This window comes from Bidens hawaiensis, unplaced genomic scaffold, assembly GCF_021521415.1.
Source record: "Bidens hawaiensis isolate Kalapana, Puna unplaced genomic scaffold, B.hawaiensis_p1.1 tig00015244_1, whole genome shotgun sequence".
NCBI classification, from domain to species: Eukaryota; Viridiplantae; Streptophyta; class Magnoliopsida; order Asterales; family Asteraceae; genus Bidens; species Bidens hawaiensis.
This window is the reverse complement of record NW_027492356.1, coordinates 232,289-251,188: the sequence shown is the minus strand read 5'-3', so window position 1 is coordinate 251,188 and position 18,900 is coordinate 232,289. Positions and strand designations below refer to the sequence as shown.

The 18,900-nt window shown below is 36.4% G+C and overlaps 2 protein-coding genes across 2 annotated transcripts; one reads left to right on the top strand and one right to left on the bottom strand.

Moving 5' to 3' along the window:
* Positions 1 to 616: 616 nt before the first annotated feature.
* LOC143548734 (uncharacterized) lies at positions 617 to 1,762 on the top strand. Its single transcript, XM_077039825.1, has one exon. It carries the CDS (start codon positions 617 to 619, stop codon positions 1,760 to 1,762), a length of 1,146 nt encoding a protein of 381 aa, XP_076895940.1.
* Positions 1,763 to 2,186: 424 nt separating this feature from the next.
* LOC143548724 (mitochondrial adenine nucleotide transporter ADNT1-like) lies at positions 2,187 to 8,498 on the bottom strand. Its single transcript, XM_077039813.1, has 8 exons — positions 8,322 to 8,498; positions 4,470 to 4,518; positions 4,187 to 4,350; positions 3,989 to 4,026; positions 3,756 to 3,868; positions 3,548 to 3,661; positions 2,671 to 3,009; positions 2,187 to 2,587 (listed from the first exon to the last, which is right to left on the bottom strand). The coding sequence occupies exons 1-8, from the start codon at positions 8,477 to 8,479 to the stop codon at positions 2,504 to 2,506; spliced, it is 1,059 nt and encodes a 352-aa protein (XP_076895928.1). The 5' UTR covers positions 8,480 to 8,498; the 3' UTR covers positions 2,187 to 2,503.
* Between the last annotated feature and the right edge of the window lie 10,402 nt (positions 8,499 to 18,900).

Here is an 18,900-nt window from a genome sequence, read left to right as displayed (position 1 = left end):
ATGTTCGTTCGTTTATTAAATAAACAAACATAAACAAATTTCCTACCGAACTGTTCACGAACGGTTTGTTGAACGTTCGGTTCGTTTAAAGGCTTAAGTTTTACGATTTCTATGCGCAGAGACGGATGCTAAGGTGGAGAGGATCATAAAGCTCGTTAAAAGCGCAAATTCCGGTAACAAAGAAGAAAAACAAAGAAAAAGATCAGAAATAGTTAACTTGACAGAAAATCTTCATAAACAATACCAATTCATGTGTGGTTTGTATGAAGATTTAAAGGAAGGAGTAAAAAGAAAATGTAATATTAATAATAATAATAATAATAATAATAATAATAATGAAGAGGATAAAGAGGAAGATAATGAGTCAAGTTCATCATCAAACTCATTAAGTATGGAATCAGCAGGATATTATTCACCTGGAAGTGGCTCAAAACTACCAAATTATTATCAAACTAAAGTTGCATCAACAACAAATAGTATGAAATCCGAGGGTTCGAGTTATTCGATAGACGAGTTAAGTATGTTAAGTTCATCAACAACAGTTGAGAATCCAGTGAAGTTGTTAGAAGACAAAGTAAGTGTTTTAAAGGTTGAGATTGAGAGTATAAACTGTCAAATGAGTGATAATAATATGCATAAAAGAATAAAAGATAATTTAGAAACTGAGGTTGAAAATGCATATAATGACAATGAGTTGAAGAAAGTTGATGATAAGATCGAAGAATCGATAGACCGCGTGCAAGATTTGAAGCAGTTTTTGCATGGGAAAGAGAAGGAACTCGAGACGTTAAGGATTGAGAATCAAGAAAAGGAGATTAAGCTCGAGAAGAAGGCGAAAGAAGTTGTTAATATTCAAGAAACGTTGACCGAGAAACTGAAGGAGAAGGCGTCGAACGAGGAGGGTTTGGTTGAAGAACGAAATATTTTGAAAGAACATGTTAAGGATTTGGAGATCAAGATCGAGACGTTAAGTAACGATACTCGTCCTGCACCCGTCAAAGATTTGTCGAATAAAATGAAATCCCTTCAACAAAAGTTTGAATCTTTAGAGGTCGATAAAAGGGAACTTGAAGGAAAAAATGACGGGGACACGCTAGTGAACCGGTTAAGCCTCGAGCCGAAATCCAGCCTTCAAACCACGATTAAGAAAATGGGAGACATGGTGGATGAATTTAGGAAAAAAACTGAGGATAGTTATCGGATTTTGAACCGAAGAGTTTGTGTGTCGGAACAGTTAAACAATGAAACCCGGAATTGGTACAAAAACACCTTGGAAAAACACGAGCAAGACAAAAAAGATAGCGATTTAGCGATTCATAATATCAAGATTATTATGCCAGTGGTGAGTGAAACGTTAAGTGTGTCTGAGACGTTTGGGCTTCGGTTTGTGGAATGTTGTGAAGAGTTCACGAACCGCGTGTCGAAAGTGAGCTGTGAGATGAACTTTGTGAAGGATTGGGTGAAGAGAAAGAATGGTGAGTTGATACAAGTTAAGGAGGATTTTGATGCACTTGTGGTGCAAATGGATGGTAAAGAAGAGGAGATACTTTGGTCAAGGCAAAAAGCATTGAGATTAGAGAATAAGTTAAGGGATTTGGAGAAGATTGTGAAGGAGAATGATGAGGCAATGATTGTTTTGAAAGAAGAGAAACGAGAAGCGATTCGACAATTATGCGTGTGGATTGATCATCACCGTGGTCTGTCTGATTTTCTTAAGAAGGCGTTTTTTGAGCTCGCCGCTAGATGTCAAAGGGCGTGTTAGCGTTTTGAGTTTTGGGTTCAGTCGGACGTGACCCGAACTGAACCTTAGCTTCTTGTTAGAAACTAAATATTAGTCTAAAGTTCTTTTGTAAATTGCAACACTTTCTTAAGAGAAATATATAAGTGTGTTTAAATAGAACCAATTTGAAAACCACATAAAGCATATTAAATGTATTATATTAAGTGTATTAAGAGTTGTAGAATCACGCTAGGCATTAGACAAGCAGTGAGGTAGAAAATTAGCGATTAATCGGATTAAAACTTACACGTAAATTTTCAAATACATACATAGACACGCCAAATTTTATATACAATTTTCTCAATTTTGACCAAATAACGATTAATCGACGACTAGTCGAAAGGATACCTACTGTTTGAAAGTCAAACTCTAAAACAAGACTTAAATAAAGTCAACAAATAAAAGCAAAGACTACTAAACCAAAACCAACACCACAAAACTGTTTAATTACCATAATCAAAATCATAAAATGTGCAAACAACTAACCAGCTCTACGAAATAACCTTATTGGATAGCGTTGGTGCGGCACAAACGACAAGCACCAAAAACCGCAGCAGAAAGAGAAAGTGCCGGGTACGAACCCGGGTCAACTATATCAACACTAACAACTTCTATATCTCTCAGTGAGCAATAAATTAAAAGAGAACGAAACGAATCTTACTCTCTTTTGCGCACAAAAACAACATTCATTCAACAACATTATTGTTAAACCTAGGATGTTTCTCAGTCAGATATCCTCATCTCCACCCCAAGTAGATCCTTAACCACCTCGTACGACACAAACGCGAGCGCTATCGAAGGAACCACCTATTATCACACACCAAACTTTCATTACAATTTTAAAGAAGAAAATTAATAAGAAATAATAAAATAAAAACTCTGATATATACCTTAACCGAGTTGGGAACCAAGCCCTTGTACAACGCGCCAAAACCTTCATAACGAACGGTTTTCCTGAAAGCATCAACCATGCCAGTGTACTCAAGTGCTGACTTGCCATCTGCGGTCACAACTGAAGCTGCATGCTTCCAACCAACCATTTGCATTCTTCGGCGAATGACATCGAGAGGGTAAGCAACGGTCTGACCCACGGTTCCAGCTGCAGCCCCACACGCAAGCTTTGTGGTGACACTCAACTCACCGTCCTCGGCTAGGCCAAATGGTCTTGATTTAACCAACCAATCTTTTAAAGATTCATACACCGCAAAATTTAGACCCACATAGGGTACCTATATACACCACAAAAATATGAGAACTTGTTAAGAGTTACCAATACATTCAAACTTCAACCAGTTTAGTTTTTAGCCAGCTTTTTTTAAATTAAATGTCTTGACTTTGACCCGTTAGAGATAAAACATAACGCCAATCAACCCATTTAAAAATAGGTCCAAACAGTCTCCTATAGGCTCTAAGTTAAAGAAAAATGCACACGTGTTTCTTCTTTAAATAACAAAAAGTTAACTAGAAAAATTATTACCTCAATATTCTAAAATAAATGCAACAACTGCATACGACACATCCCCTTTTGGTAACTAGTCAACACAAGTTACCAAACGTCACTAAATAATATTATCATTAATATTGGTCCAAATGACTGCCATATCGTGTCATTGGTGGGATGTTTTAGGCATTTGACAAGTTGTTGATTAGTTGAACACCTCTACTGAACTTTGCCAAGTCAAACGTTGCATTTATTTTGGGACAAGTGAATAACATGAGTAACTAAAATCAGACGTCATTGCCAATATATTTGACTTTATTACTTACAACGCCAATGACGGAAGGAAGCCACCCTTTATATAATGCACGTGGACCTTCTTCACGTAGGACGGTTCTAAGAGCATGCGCAATTCCTCGGTATTGGCTAGGAGACTTATCAGTCTGTATACATTAAAACATTTATGATATGTGAGTATGTGTCACACTACTAACAATAGTACAACATATAACAATGTCTAGAAATATTGAATCATACCTGCACGGTAAGTCGACCTCGAACCAAGTCCATCGGGTATGTAGCTGACATGGCAATTATTCCAGCACATGCACCAGCTCCAAGACGTAAAACAGGGGTAAGTTCAGGATCCTCTGAGAAACAAAATATAAGAAATCATCAGCTTCTGGTTTCATGTGTGAACGAATATTTGTTATCTCCATTATCTAGTGATGTACTGATGTTAGGAAAAAAAAAGGACTAAATTGAAGTACCATTTCCAGGTTGTTGTCGGTAGAGCCACAAAATCCCCCTGTTCAAACACAATGATACAATGTGAACTTATATTATCACTGCTACCAATGCAATTAACTGGTTCTAAAACAGCATGACAATCTAAACAGATGGATCATGTAATAATGTATATAGTTAATGACACAAAAAAAAACTAAAATGGTAGCGGAGTCACGTACTTTGATGCTTCCTCATAGCTAAAGAACTTGACAGCAGAGTTTGGAACAATACGAGCACAATTAGTGCCATTTCCTTTAAACAGTCCACGAAAACCCTCTGTTCTCCATATGTATTTCAGCCCCTGGATAGTGCCATTGTATTTGATTGAATGAGGATTTTGCACCTGCAAAAAACCGCAAATCACGTAAGCTCATATTTTAAATATTTTGTGAGATAAAAAGACAATAAATGAGTTTAATCGTCCATGGAAACAAAAATAAAACAATTAGATAGATGATTCACCTGGAGCAAAATTTTAAGTCGTTCTAAGGGCGCAACAGCAGTTCTTGATCTGCAATATAACATAACCAAATAAACAAACAGTTAATTAAAAAAATAAAGACCAAATGGTACAACATAGTTGTTTAGGTCAACGGTATAGATAAATTAAAGGCTAGTTTCTACAGCTTAATGCTTATAATTGGTTTTTTGCACCCTACAGTTTAGCTAATATGATCTATCAAAAATTATAACTTTTTCATGGTTATTTCTTATGGCTGGGACCAGTTAGATTAGGTATGGAAACCTGAAAATGAGCTTAGAAAACGACTTATGCTAAAACCATCATAACCACATGCTCATGTTTCCTTCTGGCATGTTCTACCTGACTCTTCTAGTAACATTAATCGCAAGGATGCTTTTGTATAGATATAACAGACTGTTAGAACTTAGATCATAGATACAAGAAATACACACGACACATCTGTACAATAATAACTTCTTTACAAATACATTTCATTCATAGACGCAGGTTAAACTGAATAATCTTACCTCAAATATAAACAGCACAACCAATCATTTCATTATTGGGTTTCGTCTAAGTAAATCTAATCTCCAGACCTAACATGACCAATCTCTAGAAAATCAAAGTGACTAGTTATCAAAGATATACGTCTACTGATTTAGGTCATTTTAGCTCTAACTTTCAACATCATGCCACTAATCGTTTAAAAAAATATATATTTTTCGTTTATGCAGATTAACAATTCCAGTCATTCAACCAGGTAAAAGAAGTAAACAGTCATGGATGTTTCAACTGTACATACTACGCAATCATTCATACGGCATTAAATATCGACTGTGTGGGATTACTTTAGGAGTTTAGGCAAGACTGTTAGATCATAGATAAAATAAATGCACACATCTATATAATAATAGCATGTTAAAATAGATAATCTTACTTCAGATACAAAAAACAAACTATTGATTGATAATTAGGGGTGCGAACAAACCGAGCCGCTCACGAGCTACTCGAGATCAGCTCCTAAAAATACTCAATCGAGGTGAGAGCTTAAACGAGCCCGAGCTCGAGCCTAAAAGTAAGCTTCTTTAATAAACGAGCCCGAGCCAGCTCGCGAGCCTAAACAAGCCTGCCATTTATATAATTTTTATAATAAATATATACAATAATTATTAATTAATATATATAATGTTATGAAAAAATAACTAAATAACAAATATTAAGTTATATATAAAATTATAATTGAAATATGTAAATTAATTAATAAATAGTAAACGAGCCGAGCTCGAGCTTGAAAAACTACGAAATGAGCCAAGCTTGAGCTTGAGCTTTGTGTAAGTTAAATGAGCCGAGGCTCGGCTCATTTGCACCCCTACTGATAGATGACCGGATTTCAAGCACTAAAACCAATCATTTCATGAATATTTTCAGTATAAAAGTGACTAGTAACTAACACAATCATTAATCAAAGATGAACAAATCCTAACAATTTAGGTCATTTTAGCTCTAAAATATTTGTTGTTTATGCATATTAATCAGTTCCATAATCCATAATTTAACCAGACAATAAATATTCATACAATAAAAAAAAGTATTAAGTTAAAAAAGTAAAACAGTCACAGATCTTTCAAACCGTACGTACTGCACAATTATTCGTACGGCATAAATTAATCTAACAGTGTAAAAGTACGAATTAAAAATATCAGCATCAGATATTAAATTCCACAAGGTTAATTTGTTAGTGTTTTGTAAGTTGCAAAACGTTACTTTGTTAATTGTACGAGAGTAGTGTTAAATTGCTCTATATATAAATTCTGCATGATACTAAAATTACCAATATCTCACCGAGTTAACCGATACTGCATAGCTAGTTACTAATGTAATCAAAGATGAATCCTATCGATGATAATTTCAATCATTCGAGCAGTTAATAATAATAATAATAATAAGTAAAAAAAGTAAAACAGTCATACAGATCTATCAAACCGTACGTACTGCACAATTATTCGTACGGCATCATTTATCTAACAGTGTAAAAGTACAAATTAAAACAAAATCAGTAAGACTGAGGGGTGTGGGGCTTCAACGGGGGCGCTAGAGCCCCTCCGCTCGCGCCCCCAGGCGCTAACACCACACCACCAGGGGCGCTAGCGGGAAAAAAAAGGCAGGCGTGAGCCGGTTAGCGGGAGAAGAGAGAGAGGAGCACACCTTTTGATGTTTTTTGGACCGTTGGGGAGCCGAAAAAAAACAAAAAAAAATATATTTTCTATATAATTATACTCCATTTCACCCATTTTTATACCAAAACTTCAAACCTTCACCCAAAATCAATTCATCTTCTCAACTTTTTTTTAAAAAAATGGCTGGAAATTGGTTCCCAAACCTTGATTCAGATTATCTTGACGACGATTTATGGTCGTCACCGCACCAACCGATGTTTTATTCGGAGCCGCAAGAATCATCCGGCTTTCAACCATCCAACACACAACCGTCTCCTAACTTTGTTGTTCCGGAGACACAAGAATCACACGGTAAAGCTACGGGACAAAAAAGACGCGTCCACCGGAAAAAACCAGTTACAACGGACGGGTCGGGACCGGCTTCGACTCCGAGGACGAAACGGAAAACCACTCCGTGGTCATCGGATGAGAAGGAAGCCTTGTGTCGGGCTTGGATAGTCATTTCTGAGGATCGGCGTTGCGGTAATTGTTTTAACGTTCTTAAAAAAGATTTTTAATAAAAAAGTTAAATAAAAAGGTTAAATGGAAATCTAATTTATTTATTCATTTTGCAGCCGACTACCAACAGAGAAAGATTTTTTGGACAAAGGTTAGGGGGACGTTCTACATGCTCGTTGGGAGTACAGAGCGGAACGCCGATATGATTTCGGGTCGGTGGTCCGAAATCAGAAAATTTGTCGGCTTGTTTACTAATATTTTCAACAGGAACAGCGGTCGTATGAGACCAAGGGGCAGTGATGATTTGGCGGTTTACAATTTCACGGTCGAAGAGTGGAAGCAGGAGTGTTTGCGGAGGTATGGGATGGTGAAGACGTGGGACGATTTAAAGTTGTGGGACAGGTTGAAAAGGTGTTCCAAGTGGGTTGAGCTGGTGGCGCCGGACGTAGATGCGGAAGTAGGGCCGAAACGGACTAAAACTAGTTCGTCTGGAGCGTATCGCACTTCAACCGGGTCGGATTGCCGCGTTGGATTCGACCTAAACATTGCGGAGGAGGAAACGTCTTCACCACCGAGGAGGCGGCCATTGGGAAGGGACGCCAAGGGGAAAAAACCGGCTGAGGGGGAAGCCGTAAACATCGCCAATCTTGTTGAATCTCTCAATAAATTCAACAAAACCATGGAGGTGGTCTCTTATGACAAAAAGGAAAAAACTCGAATGAGAGATTTGGACTTTCTTACTAGAGATTTCAGTAACCTAAATCCGGTCGATCAAATGCTAATGGAAAAGCAAAAGGAACGTATCCGAAAGAGGTTGATCGAAGAAGACTAAGCCGAAGAATAAGAAGAATGTTTCTTTTTAGTACTTGAATTTTTATTTTATTTTTAGATATTAATGTGTTTTTTTATTAATGTGTGTTTTTTTTTAATAATTTATGAGTTTTTTTAATAATACGTTGTTTGAATATATTTATAAAAAAATAAAAAAAAATTTCCCTGGAGCCCCTCCACAGCAGGGGCTCCAACACCCCCCTTATCCAGTTTCTCTCTCTGCCACACGTCATAATATTATTGGTTCTTGCCCCCACTAAAGCCCCCACACCCCTTAGTCTAACAGATATTAAATTAAATCAATAATCATTTAATTAAATTAATAAACTAGATCAGAGTACTAACACTCCACCGGCAACACCACCCGCGACTAGAGACTTGCAGATGCTGAGCAAAGCGTGACGGCTAGGCGCCGTGACACCGGCACTAGCGATCTTAGCTTCTCCGGCGAGATTAGCGATGGTAGCTGTGGTCTTACCTACCACAACATCCTCTGACGCCATTAACGGAACCCTACCGGAAATGAATAATTAGGATTTGACGTCGTCAGGCGGACGACGGTTGAGTAATAATAATAATAATAATAATAATAATAAATAATATTATTTATAGAAATGATTTTGTGTAATTATTGTCTGATATATGACGACATTGCCAATGTATAGCCCAAACTAGAGATGGGAAAATAAAATAAATAAATAAATAACGGACCAGTAAACCGGTTTCTAACCTGACCTGGTAACATACAAAAACTGATTTTAACCCGATAGTAACGGGCACGGCGAAGGTTGCTTATGGCCCGGGGGTGGCCCCGACCCCCACTGTTTTTTACGCAGTAGTGTAAATTTACCTGTTTTCGTTCTAAGTTTTTTATACGTAGTTTAAATTTAGCTGTTTTCGGCTGAAATCTTTTATACGTAGTGTAAACTTTAGCCGTTTTCAGTCGAAATCTTTTATCTTTATATGTAGTGTAAAATTTAGTCATTTTCGTCCGAAAATTTTTATACGTAGTGTAAATTTAGTCGTTTTCGGCCAAAATTTAAGCCTAGCCCCCTTTGTGAAATTTTGTATAAATTTTGAGTCCCCCCCGGTATCTTAGTCCAAGCTTCGCCACTGGTAACAGGTAGAGGTGCATAAATTGGGTTTTTCTAATTAATACATTCCTACCTGGTTCCGGGTATGATCGGGTGTTATAAAAACTATGTTCTAAGTATAGAACCGGTTCCGGTTTTCAGGTGATACCGGGTACAAATCGGGTTCGCTTATGAGAACGGGTTTGGGTTTTGTCCGGGTTTGGGATTTTTGTGCACCTCTACTAACGAGTGGTTTGGATAGCGGTTTCCAAACACCCGTGGCTTAAATTGGTTCGCAACCCGACGCGAATCTCTTTAGACCGGTTTAAATTCAACAAATTGTTAGCTTGTAATAACAAATTGGTTTTAAACTGACCCAGATCTATTTGTATAAAAACAGGTATCGACCCGATAAATCGATTTCTAACCCGACATGATAACATGTAAAATTATAAAAAGACCAAGTCAGACCCTTTCTGACAATTATAAAAAGACCTCAAAAAGGGCATCGATTTTATAATCTATTGTAGGCCCAACATATATCGAGCAAAATGGGCATCGAGTCAATGCATTGATCACCAACTACATGATACAAATCGAGCAAAAAAGTAACGAGTGTTCAGAGGACTTTTAGTCTAATCCATTTTGAGAAAATAGATCATGCTTAAGTTTTACTTAAAATAAATGTTTTGATATGCCCGTTGCATAAATTTTAAAGTAAGTTCAGATTGTCAACTTATTTAACTAATTTACAACTTTATTACAACTCTTTTATAACCCATCAACCTATTTACGACATGCTTAATCCTTTCATAGCTCTACTCCAACTGTTAGCAACCCGTTTTTGACTAGCCAACCGTTTGATCAATTTGAATAAACATGGTTACATAGATCGTGGTCGGGTTATATGTATTTAAGTGTATTCGAATTAGGTTGATATCATGACATGATTAAATATACGAATTAGGTACGGGTTAAGTGATTTCAAGCCTGTAACCGAACTTCTTAACACGACATGGTTGTTGTTCATAGGTCATCTTCGTGTTAGTACTGGGTTCGTTACTTTTCTCATGTTATCTCAAAGCTTATAAGCCATCAACTTGAGACAGTTATCAGTCATGGTCACCATATTAACCAATTATTATCAAATAACTAATGTATAATCGTTTGTATTAATAAATTTTGCTTTTATATTTCTTCTCTCTTAGGCTAGAGGTGCGCAAATCGGGCATTAGAAAAACCTGGGTTCGGGTATGATCGGGTATTGGATAATTGGGTATTAGCAATACACATGTCGGGTTCGGGTCCGGGTATTGCCTCTAAAAACCATACCCTATGTATCGGGTTCGAGTCGGGTATAGAACCGGGTATTCTAAAACCGGGTATTTGAATACCCTATTTCTGGGTATTTAAAAAACCATATTTTCAAGTTTTTTCCTGCTATTTTGGGGTATAGATTGGAATTTTTCAAGAGTTGCACTTTTTAGGGGTATTTTTCGGGTATTTTTCTGTTATTTTTCGGGTAATTTCGAGTACATATCGGGTATTTGAAAAACTCGGTTTCGGGTACTGAAAAACTCGTTTCCGGGTATGAAACTGGTTCGGGTTTTCGGGTATTACCGGGTACAAATCGGGTACGGGTTTTGGTACTAAAATTCAAATCATATATGTACCCTATGGGTAGGGTCGGGTACGGGTTTGGGTATAAAAACCCGGGTATAAATAAAACCGGTTCCGTTTTTTTTCAGGTCCGGTTCCGGATATGTTTTTTTTTTTAAAAACTTCTACCTTAGGCCCAAACTTTTGAATAGTTATTGATCAATTGCTTAGTAATAGACGTGCACAAAAAAACCGGTTCCGGAACCGAACCGGTAGAACTGGCCCGGAACCGGTTCCAGTTCCTACCCAATGGAGCAAATACCCGGTTTGGGTATTATTGTACCCGAATATCATACCCGGTTCCCCTATTTGTATTTCGCAGTCGGTTCCAATCCGGTTCCTAAGTGTACCCGGTCCGATTCCTACCCGAAATACCCAGTTCCTGCGGGTTTTTCTTAAAAAGGTCAAACACTGGTCAAACTAGCTGTTGGAATCGGTTCCAACGGTAATATAGCCGTTGGAACCGGTTTTTGAGAAACAAAAGAGCCGTTGTAACCGGTTCCAACGGTAATATAGCCGTTGGAACCGGTTTTTGAGAAACAAAAGAGCCGTTGTAACCGGTTCCAACGGTAATATAGCCGTTGGAACCGGTTTTTGAGAAACAAAAGAGCCGTTGGAACCGGTTCCAACGGTAATATAGCCGTTGGAACCGGTTTTTAAGAAACAAAAGAACCGTTGTAACCGGTTCCAACGGTAATATAGCCGTTGGAACCGGTTCTTGTAGCCCAAAACCTATATATAAGTTGTTTTCCATTACTTGTTTCACCACCAAACTCAAAAACAAACAAAAAAACTTCTCCTTTAGCAAACCCGACCATCCAACTAAATATTATTATGGCACCCATCAAAAAAACTAACAAGAAGGCTAAGAAGAATGTTTTTATTGAACCCGTTCGTGCTATGGAGGACCCAAATGTGTTCTTGCGGTCGTCACCCATACCCGAAACCAAGACGTATGGAAGAATTGGGATTTGGTTGTCAATGCCGAAGGTGATCAAAAGGCTCGTTGCAAACTATGTGGAAAACAATTAAAACACGATTCCAACTCGACTTTGAGAAAGCACATCTAGAATTCATATTGCCCGGCCTTGAAAGGGATTGGCGCGACCGATCAAGTTGACTTGGGTAAAGATGGTACGCTATTTCGTTACAACACGACTCATGTTCAAGATAGAATGGCAAAGTTCGTTATTTAACGAGGTTTGCCGTTTAACCACTTTGATGACCCGGATTTGACGTCGTTGATTCGAGAAACTCAACAACCGCGATACACACATGTAAGTCGTACTACCTTAAGACGTCATTGTATCAAGTTGTGGGAGTGTGCTAAAAAAGAGTTAATCGAGTTTTTTCATTCTTTACTAGCGATGGTTAGTTTAACTACCGATGTTTGGTCGGCACCACACGGGTTGCCCGAATCATACATATGTGTCACCGCTCATTGGGTTGATCCAGTGACATGGCAATTGATGAAACGACCAATAGCTTTTGAAAACTTCCCGTACCCACATACTGCCGAAAAATTGTTTGACTTGCTTGATGAAGTTATAGCGACTTGCAATTTGAGAAATAAGATATTTTCGATTTCGTTTGACAACGCATCAAACAATACTAAGGCGGCCGAAAAATTTATCATTAAATATTCACCACCTTGTTTCGGGGTTTTTTTCATGTTCGATGTGTTGCACATATCATCAACTTGGTTGTTCAAAAAGGTCTCGAAAATGAAAACATTTGTGACGATTTAAAATTTTTTAGACTTATGTTACAAGATGTCTTCAAAAGTGGTAAAAGAAGACATCTTGAATATAAGAATTATTGCAAGTCGGTTGAAAGAAAATATTTGGGGTCGAATTGGGATGTTCCAACCCGTTGGAACTCAACTTGTCATATGCTCAAGTGTGCTTTCGCCCAACGGCAAACTCTACAAAGTTTTCATAACAATTTTGTTGACGTACGAGAGGCCGAATATGCTTCCAGAAAGTGTTTGGGTCAATGTCGGTTATTTGTTGGGGTATCTTGACGTGTTCAAAAACTCAACAACAAAGTTATCGGGAGTCTATTACCCTACTAGTTGTTGGGTTTTGCAAGAATTATACTACATGTCTTGTACTTTTAAAGAGTTGAGGAGAAGAACACACTATTCAAGAATATTGTTGGGGGTATGAAGGAAAAGTTCTTAAAATATTTTGAAAACATACCGCCGGTCTTCACTTGTGCCGCCGCTTTAAACCCATATTGGAATGTTAATGGGGTTGAGAGAACGATCGAAGAAATATTCGACAACATGGGTATGCACGAGATCGACCCGAAGTTGTCGACGGAAGCGTGTGAAAAGTTTAACAAAAACCTTCAAGACCTTTATGACCATTATTTTCAACTATATGGTCCAAGCACGAGATCGTCTTTTATTAAAAAAAACAACGACTAGTAGGCCGAGCAAGGACCTACTTATAAAATTGATGAATGAGATTCGTGAATCGGCATCTAAGAGGCAAAGAGGAAACACACCAACTAGCGAACTTGGTCGATATAGTGGAGCAAACTATGTTGAGGGTCCAGCGGTCGACGATGTTCGCAATATTGATTTGTTGGCTTGGTGGAAAGGAAAACAAAACGAATTTCCTATTCTATCCGCCATGGCTCGTGATTTGCTTGCCGTACAAGCCTCAACGGTTGCTTCCGAATCGGTTTTTTCTCTTAGTGGGAGAGTATTATCAATGCGAAGAACAAAATTAACTCCCGAGTCTTTAGAGGTTTGCATTTGCCTAAAGGACCATTTGGATGCGGTAGATCGGGTACAACACAAGGCGAACTTTGAAGACGAAATACCAATAGAACGTCCTATTCATGATGAGGAGGCGGAGGACGACCTTTCTTCCGATAACGAAGACGAGGGTGAAGACGAGAATGAAGACGAGGGTGAAGACGAAGAAGAGTAGTAATTTGTGTTTGGTATTTGTTTTAGTAAAATTATTTGTAACAAGTTCAACTAATATTTAGTTATGATTTGTTTAATAATAACTACTTTTGTTAGTCATGATTAATTTTTTTGTTACTTTTCTAATAACGACGAACATTTTATTTATTCAAACAATAACTACTACAAACATTATTAAAACATAAACGATACTAAACATAACAACTTAAACTAAAAAAAAGTCTGTCGTTTTAATCCGGCGTTCTACAACGATTAAGCGTTGTCACCGGCGGTAGATGCTTGGGTTGTAGAGCTGGACGACTCTCCCACTTCCGCTTTTTTAGCATCCAAACTTCTTTTCTTTCGACAATACTTATTCGTATGTTTTCGTAATGTCGAGTTGGACCTTGCTTTAAGAAACTTCGAGCAATATTTGCAACGAGCCATCTCTTGTGAGTCGATCATGAGACACAAATCGTAATGAACCCAAACATCGGGGCATCGTGTTGTTTCGATCACCATAACAATGTCGTCGTTAGTTGGCATTTGTTATCGGTTTAAGCTTAATTGTGTTTTGAAGTGTGTTTTTATAGTTTTAGAAGTGGTTTAACAAGTACACACCATACCTTGCTATTTATAGAAAGGTAAATAACCTATTTTTAGTAAAAAAAAACCGGTTCCAACGGTCAAAAACGGCTATATAGCCGTTGGAACCGGTTTGTAACGGCTATAGTATTTGAAATTAAAAAAAAAACCGGTGGAACCGGTTTTTACGTAATAACCGGTCCCGGTTCCTACCCTACCCGGTTCCTAAAAGTTGGCATTTCGGGGCATCAGTTCGGGTCGGGAACCGAACCGGTTCCTGACTGGAACCGGTGCCATTTCCTACTCGGTGAGAAAAAAACCGGTTCCAAACCGATTCGGGTTTTTCAAGTGTACCCGATTTGTGCACGTCTACTTAGTAAGATATGAATCAAGATGGCCCATTCTAATTGTTTGGGCCGGACACTAAATTTGGATTAAAACTAAAAACAAGGCCCAAAGCCCCGAAACAAATACAATAGAATTTTGACAATGTTTTAGACCAACATTGTTTTTTATGATGTGTGTAATTGGTAGGATAACATCGTAAACAATAATACAACATATAGTTGAACTAAAAAATTTAGTACAATAAAATGTCTGAAAAACATTTGTAGTAATAGTAGTTATATTGTCGAATACAAAATCACGATATGCAATTGCATATTTGCATATATGTATACATTTAATTGATTATTTTAACATAATTCAGTGTAACACGAGCGATATGTAACTATGTATAGCCTTCCTGAGCAAAACTTGGCTACACACGTTCGATAATTTAGACGTGAAATCTTGTCCACATATCACTGAGTAGTGACATGAACCAGTTTGAATGCCATATGCGTATGTGTTGGGATAAAAATCATAAAATACATTTAGAAAGTTTATCAAGTATACTGTCTTCTTTGAGTATCAATATCTTATTCACCCGAGCTCTATTTTCATATTTTTTTTCCTCCTTGCAAAACCCTTATCACGAGATCACAAACAATAAATTTACACATATGATAATTACATAAAAATCATATAAACATTTACGTCCAAAATAAAAAAGAAAAAAAGTTTTCTCAAAATTGTTTTGCAAGATTTACTTTCGAATAAATGTAACAAACATTTTAATGAGTATATAAGAAACACACATAGATACACGGCATTCAATTTCTTTTAAAGTGATAACATTTTGTACATATTGTAAAAATATGTTCGTTTATTAGGGGCATCCTTTGAGTTTCCATCGGGTTTCTAGTTTCATCACCAAAAGTGACCTTGTGAAATAGGCGAGTCATATCGATTAAGCAATCTGGTTTCATAAAGCTTAATCGGTTAATTATTGAGTATGTGAGGGAATGAAGGAAGATGGATTATCGATTTTCACGGGTTCCGCCCCTAATACATTCGGCTCTTTCTTAAACCGAAGATGAATAATTAGGTATCGGTATGCTCGGTTTTCACGGGTTACGCCCCTAGTACCCTTGCAAATCATGTAAACTAAAGTTTTAATGTATAGATCTTACAACAGTGTGACAATTTATGGTAAAATTACTTTTAAAATAATATGACTAATTATAGAAATGAATAGATAGATCAAGTTGGTGTATTTAGTTTGTTCCCTTTTTGGGTGGTTTGTGATCTATCATTGGGTGCAGCCAGTCAAGTGGATGCAGGGTAGACCCAGCCTGGTGTTGTGTACTGTTTTTAAATAGTGATTATGGCTACGTGTGTGGCTAAGTGACCACATAAAATCTTTGGTCACATCACAACCAACGGAATTGTAAATATAATATAATATACTTTTCTTTTTGTATGATTAAAGTATAATAATATTTTTGTATATTTATTTATAAACTAATAGCTAGAATTTTTTTTAATTTTTGTTAGAACGACCAACAAATTAGTAGCTAGATTATACAACCATTAAAATAAATGGATTACATTTTCTAAATCTTTTCAAACTGTATCAGGAATGTGTCTGAGTATCAAAAAATTCTGGGACTTGAAGCCTCGAACGAATAAAAACCAATGTCTTTAAAAAAAGTTAAACACATTATTGGATTTAATCATGCTAAATGAGAATTGAGTTTTTTTTATTGTAGGCCTAAACTACAGAAAATAAGTTAAAGGGTTTAAAAATATATTGGGTTTTAACTTTAAAATACAATTAGATGATCTGTTTCAAAAGATTACATATATAAAATACCGTAATAAAAGAAATTTTATATTTTTGAGTCTCTGACCCCTTCATGTCTCAGTGGGTCATGAGCGATCGCCCATCTTACCTCTTGTATTGGCCGACCCTGTTTGATAGAACTTTGGATTTGTGTGTTACAGCATTATAGTCAACCATGAAAACATCAAAATTTTTCATACTTTTTAAAATTCGTTTCTTATGCGTCCCACACTACTTAGACAAGTGTCGGTGACATCTTTATTGTGATAAGACTTGACTTAAACTTCCATTTCATGTATGATTGAGGTTTACCGATATCGTCATCCCTTTGATTTATCTAACAAAATAACAATACCGTCTCCGAGATTTCAATGTCTCATACAAGTATAAAAACTAAGCCCTCATATTCAACTTTATCTTAAAAATCAAAGATAATCGTATTAAAGATATCAAAAAATTCAAAATTTTAAACGCTCCGTCAAGAATGTGGTCCAGACGGATCGGAGACCGTATGGCTTTCGGAACGGCCCACTAAAATAAATAGACTTATAAAGTCAAGTTAACGTACAATAATCCTTAACGTACCTTAACGTACGCGAATCACGCTAAAGGCAAAAACAAAACGCTCAAAGTCGAAATACAAAAACGTTAAAGAAAATCATAATACGCTCAAAATGGGGTTTTGTGAAGAAAAGTAAAAAACATATCGATTAACGATCCAAATATGTTTTTTTTTGTGTATCGATAATTAATTGGGTATGTATTGATGATTTCGAGATGTTGGGATGTGACTTCATATATTAATTTCATGAATATAAGTATTTTTGTACGTTAAGATACGTAAGAATTACTGTATTCTATCCACTACGTAGACTTGTAATATCACGATCTGTGCGTTCATATTTACAATTATAAAATTATAAAATACTATACAATAATATTTACAAATTAAATAATTGAAAGTACAATTATTATTATTATTATACTAAAGAAGACAACATTAATAATAATAATAATAATAATAATAAAACAATAAAATAAACAACTAATAATAAAAACCTCCCACAGAAAGATCTCTCTCTCTTCATACAAATTCTCATTTGAAGGAATACTGTAAACACAAAAGCTCATTTTGATAAATATTAATATATTATAATTATAATTATAATATTATATCCTTTAAATCAACGGTTTCTTCTTCGATTTGTACTTACGAAGGTATTATAATTTCGTTTATTTATTTCATTATTATTATTATTATTATTATTATTATTATTATGTGATTCGTACAGACATTTGGTGTTCATACGGTTTATGATTGCTTGTTAGATGACAAATTCAGCTTAATCTGATGTTGAATTGAGCTAGGGTTTATGTGATTCGAGTGTGTGTATATGGAATTGGATTTGATTATTGTTTGCCCTAAATTTTAGGTCAGTTTAAAGCTGAATCTGATTGTTTGTAATTAGATTGAGTTATATTTGTTTGCTGATAGTAATTATGGTTTGATGTGTTGAGATTTGATTGTGAATTGTGCTGCATGTTAAATCTATGATGTGAATAGGCGCGTAACTGAGCCCGAGCACGAGCTCGAGCTCGGCTTGGTTCAAGCTCTTTTACTGAAGCTCGAGCTCGGCTCGTTGATTATTTATTTATTTATATTTTGAGTAAAAAAACTTTAAATGAGCCTAAGCTCGGCTGGAGCTCGTGCAGTAATATAAGCTAGGGTTTATGATTGCTTGTTGGATGACAAATTTAGGCTAATTTGGTGTTGAATTGAGCTAGGGTTTATGCGGTTCAAGTGTGTGCGTAAGGAATTGGATTTGATTATTATGTGCCCTAAATTTTAGGTCAGTTTAAAGTTGAATCTGGTTCTTCTAATTAGATTTGAGTTATATTTGTTTGCTGATTGTGTTTTAGGTTTGATGTGTTGAGATTTGATTGTGAATTGTGATACATCTTAAGTCTATGTATGTGACTAGGGGTGTAACCGAGCCCAAGCATGACTATAAAGCTCGAGCTCGGCTTGTGATTCGTTTTTTCAAACTCGTGCTCGGCACAATTATTATTAACTAATCAATTTTTATACGTTTTAATTCATTTTATATATTTTTAGAAAAAACTTAAACGTGCCAAAGCTCGAATGGAGCTTGTGTAGTACTTTAAATGAGTCAAAGCTTGGCTCGAGCTCAGCTATGTAGTGTGAATTTAATACATGGAAGTCGAAAAGAGGTAAAACTTTAAGTCTATGATGTGACTAGGGCCTAGGGGTGTAACCGAGCCCGAGCTCGGCTTGTTTCTAGCTCTTATACTAAAGCTCGAGCTTGGCCTGTGAGTTGTTTATCAAACTCGGGCTCGGCTAGTTGATTATTAATTAATTTTTGTATTGTTTTAATCATTTTATATATGTTTTGAGAAAAAAACCTTAATTGAGCTGAAGCTTGGCTGGAGCTCGTGTAGTAACTTAAGCAAGTTTAAGCCTGGCTCGAACTCGGCTGTGCAGTGTGAAATTAATACATA

Bases quoted from the DNA above. Each gene is read 5' to 3' on its own strand.
- LOC143548734 (XM_077039825.1), top strand. From the start codon at position 617: ATGAGTGATAATAATATGCATAAAAGAATAAAAGATAATTTAGAAACT.
- LOC143548724 (XM_077039813.1), bottom strand. From the start codon at position 8,479: ATGGCGTCAGAGGATGTTGTGGTAGGTAAGACCACAGCTACCATCGCT. The intron at 4,519-8,321 runs GTTAGTACTCTG...GTTATATTGCAG, and splicing joins GGTGGTGTTGCCGGTGGAGT to ATCAAGAACTGCTGTTGCGC. The intron at 3,869-3,988 runs GTACTTCAATTT...TTTGTTTCTCAG, and splicing joins CCGACAACAACCTGGAAATG to AGGATCCTGAACTTACCCCT.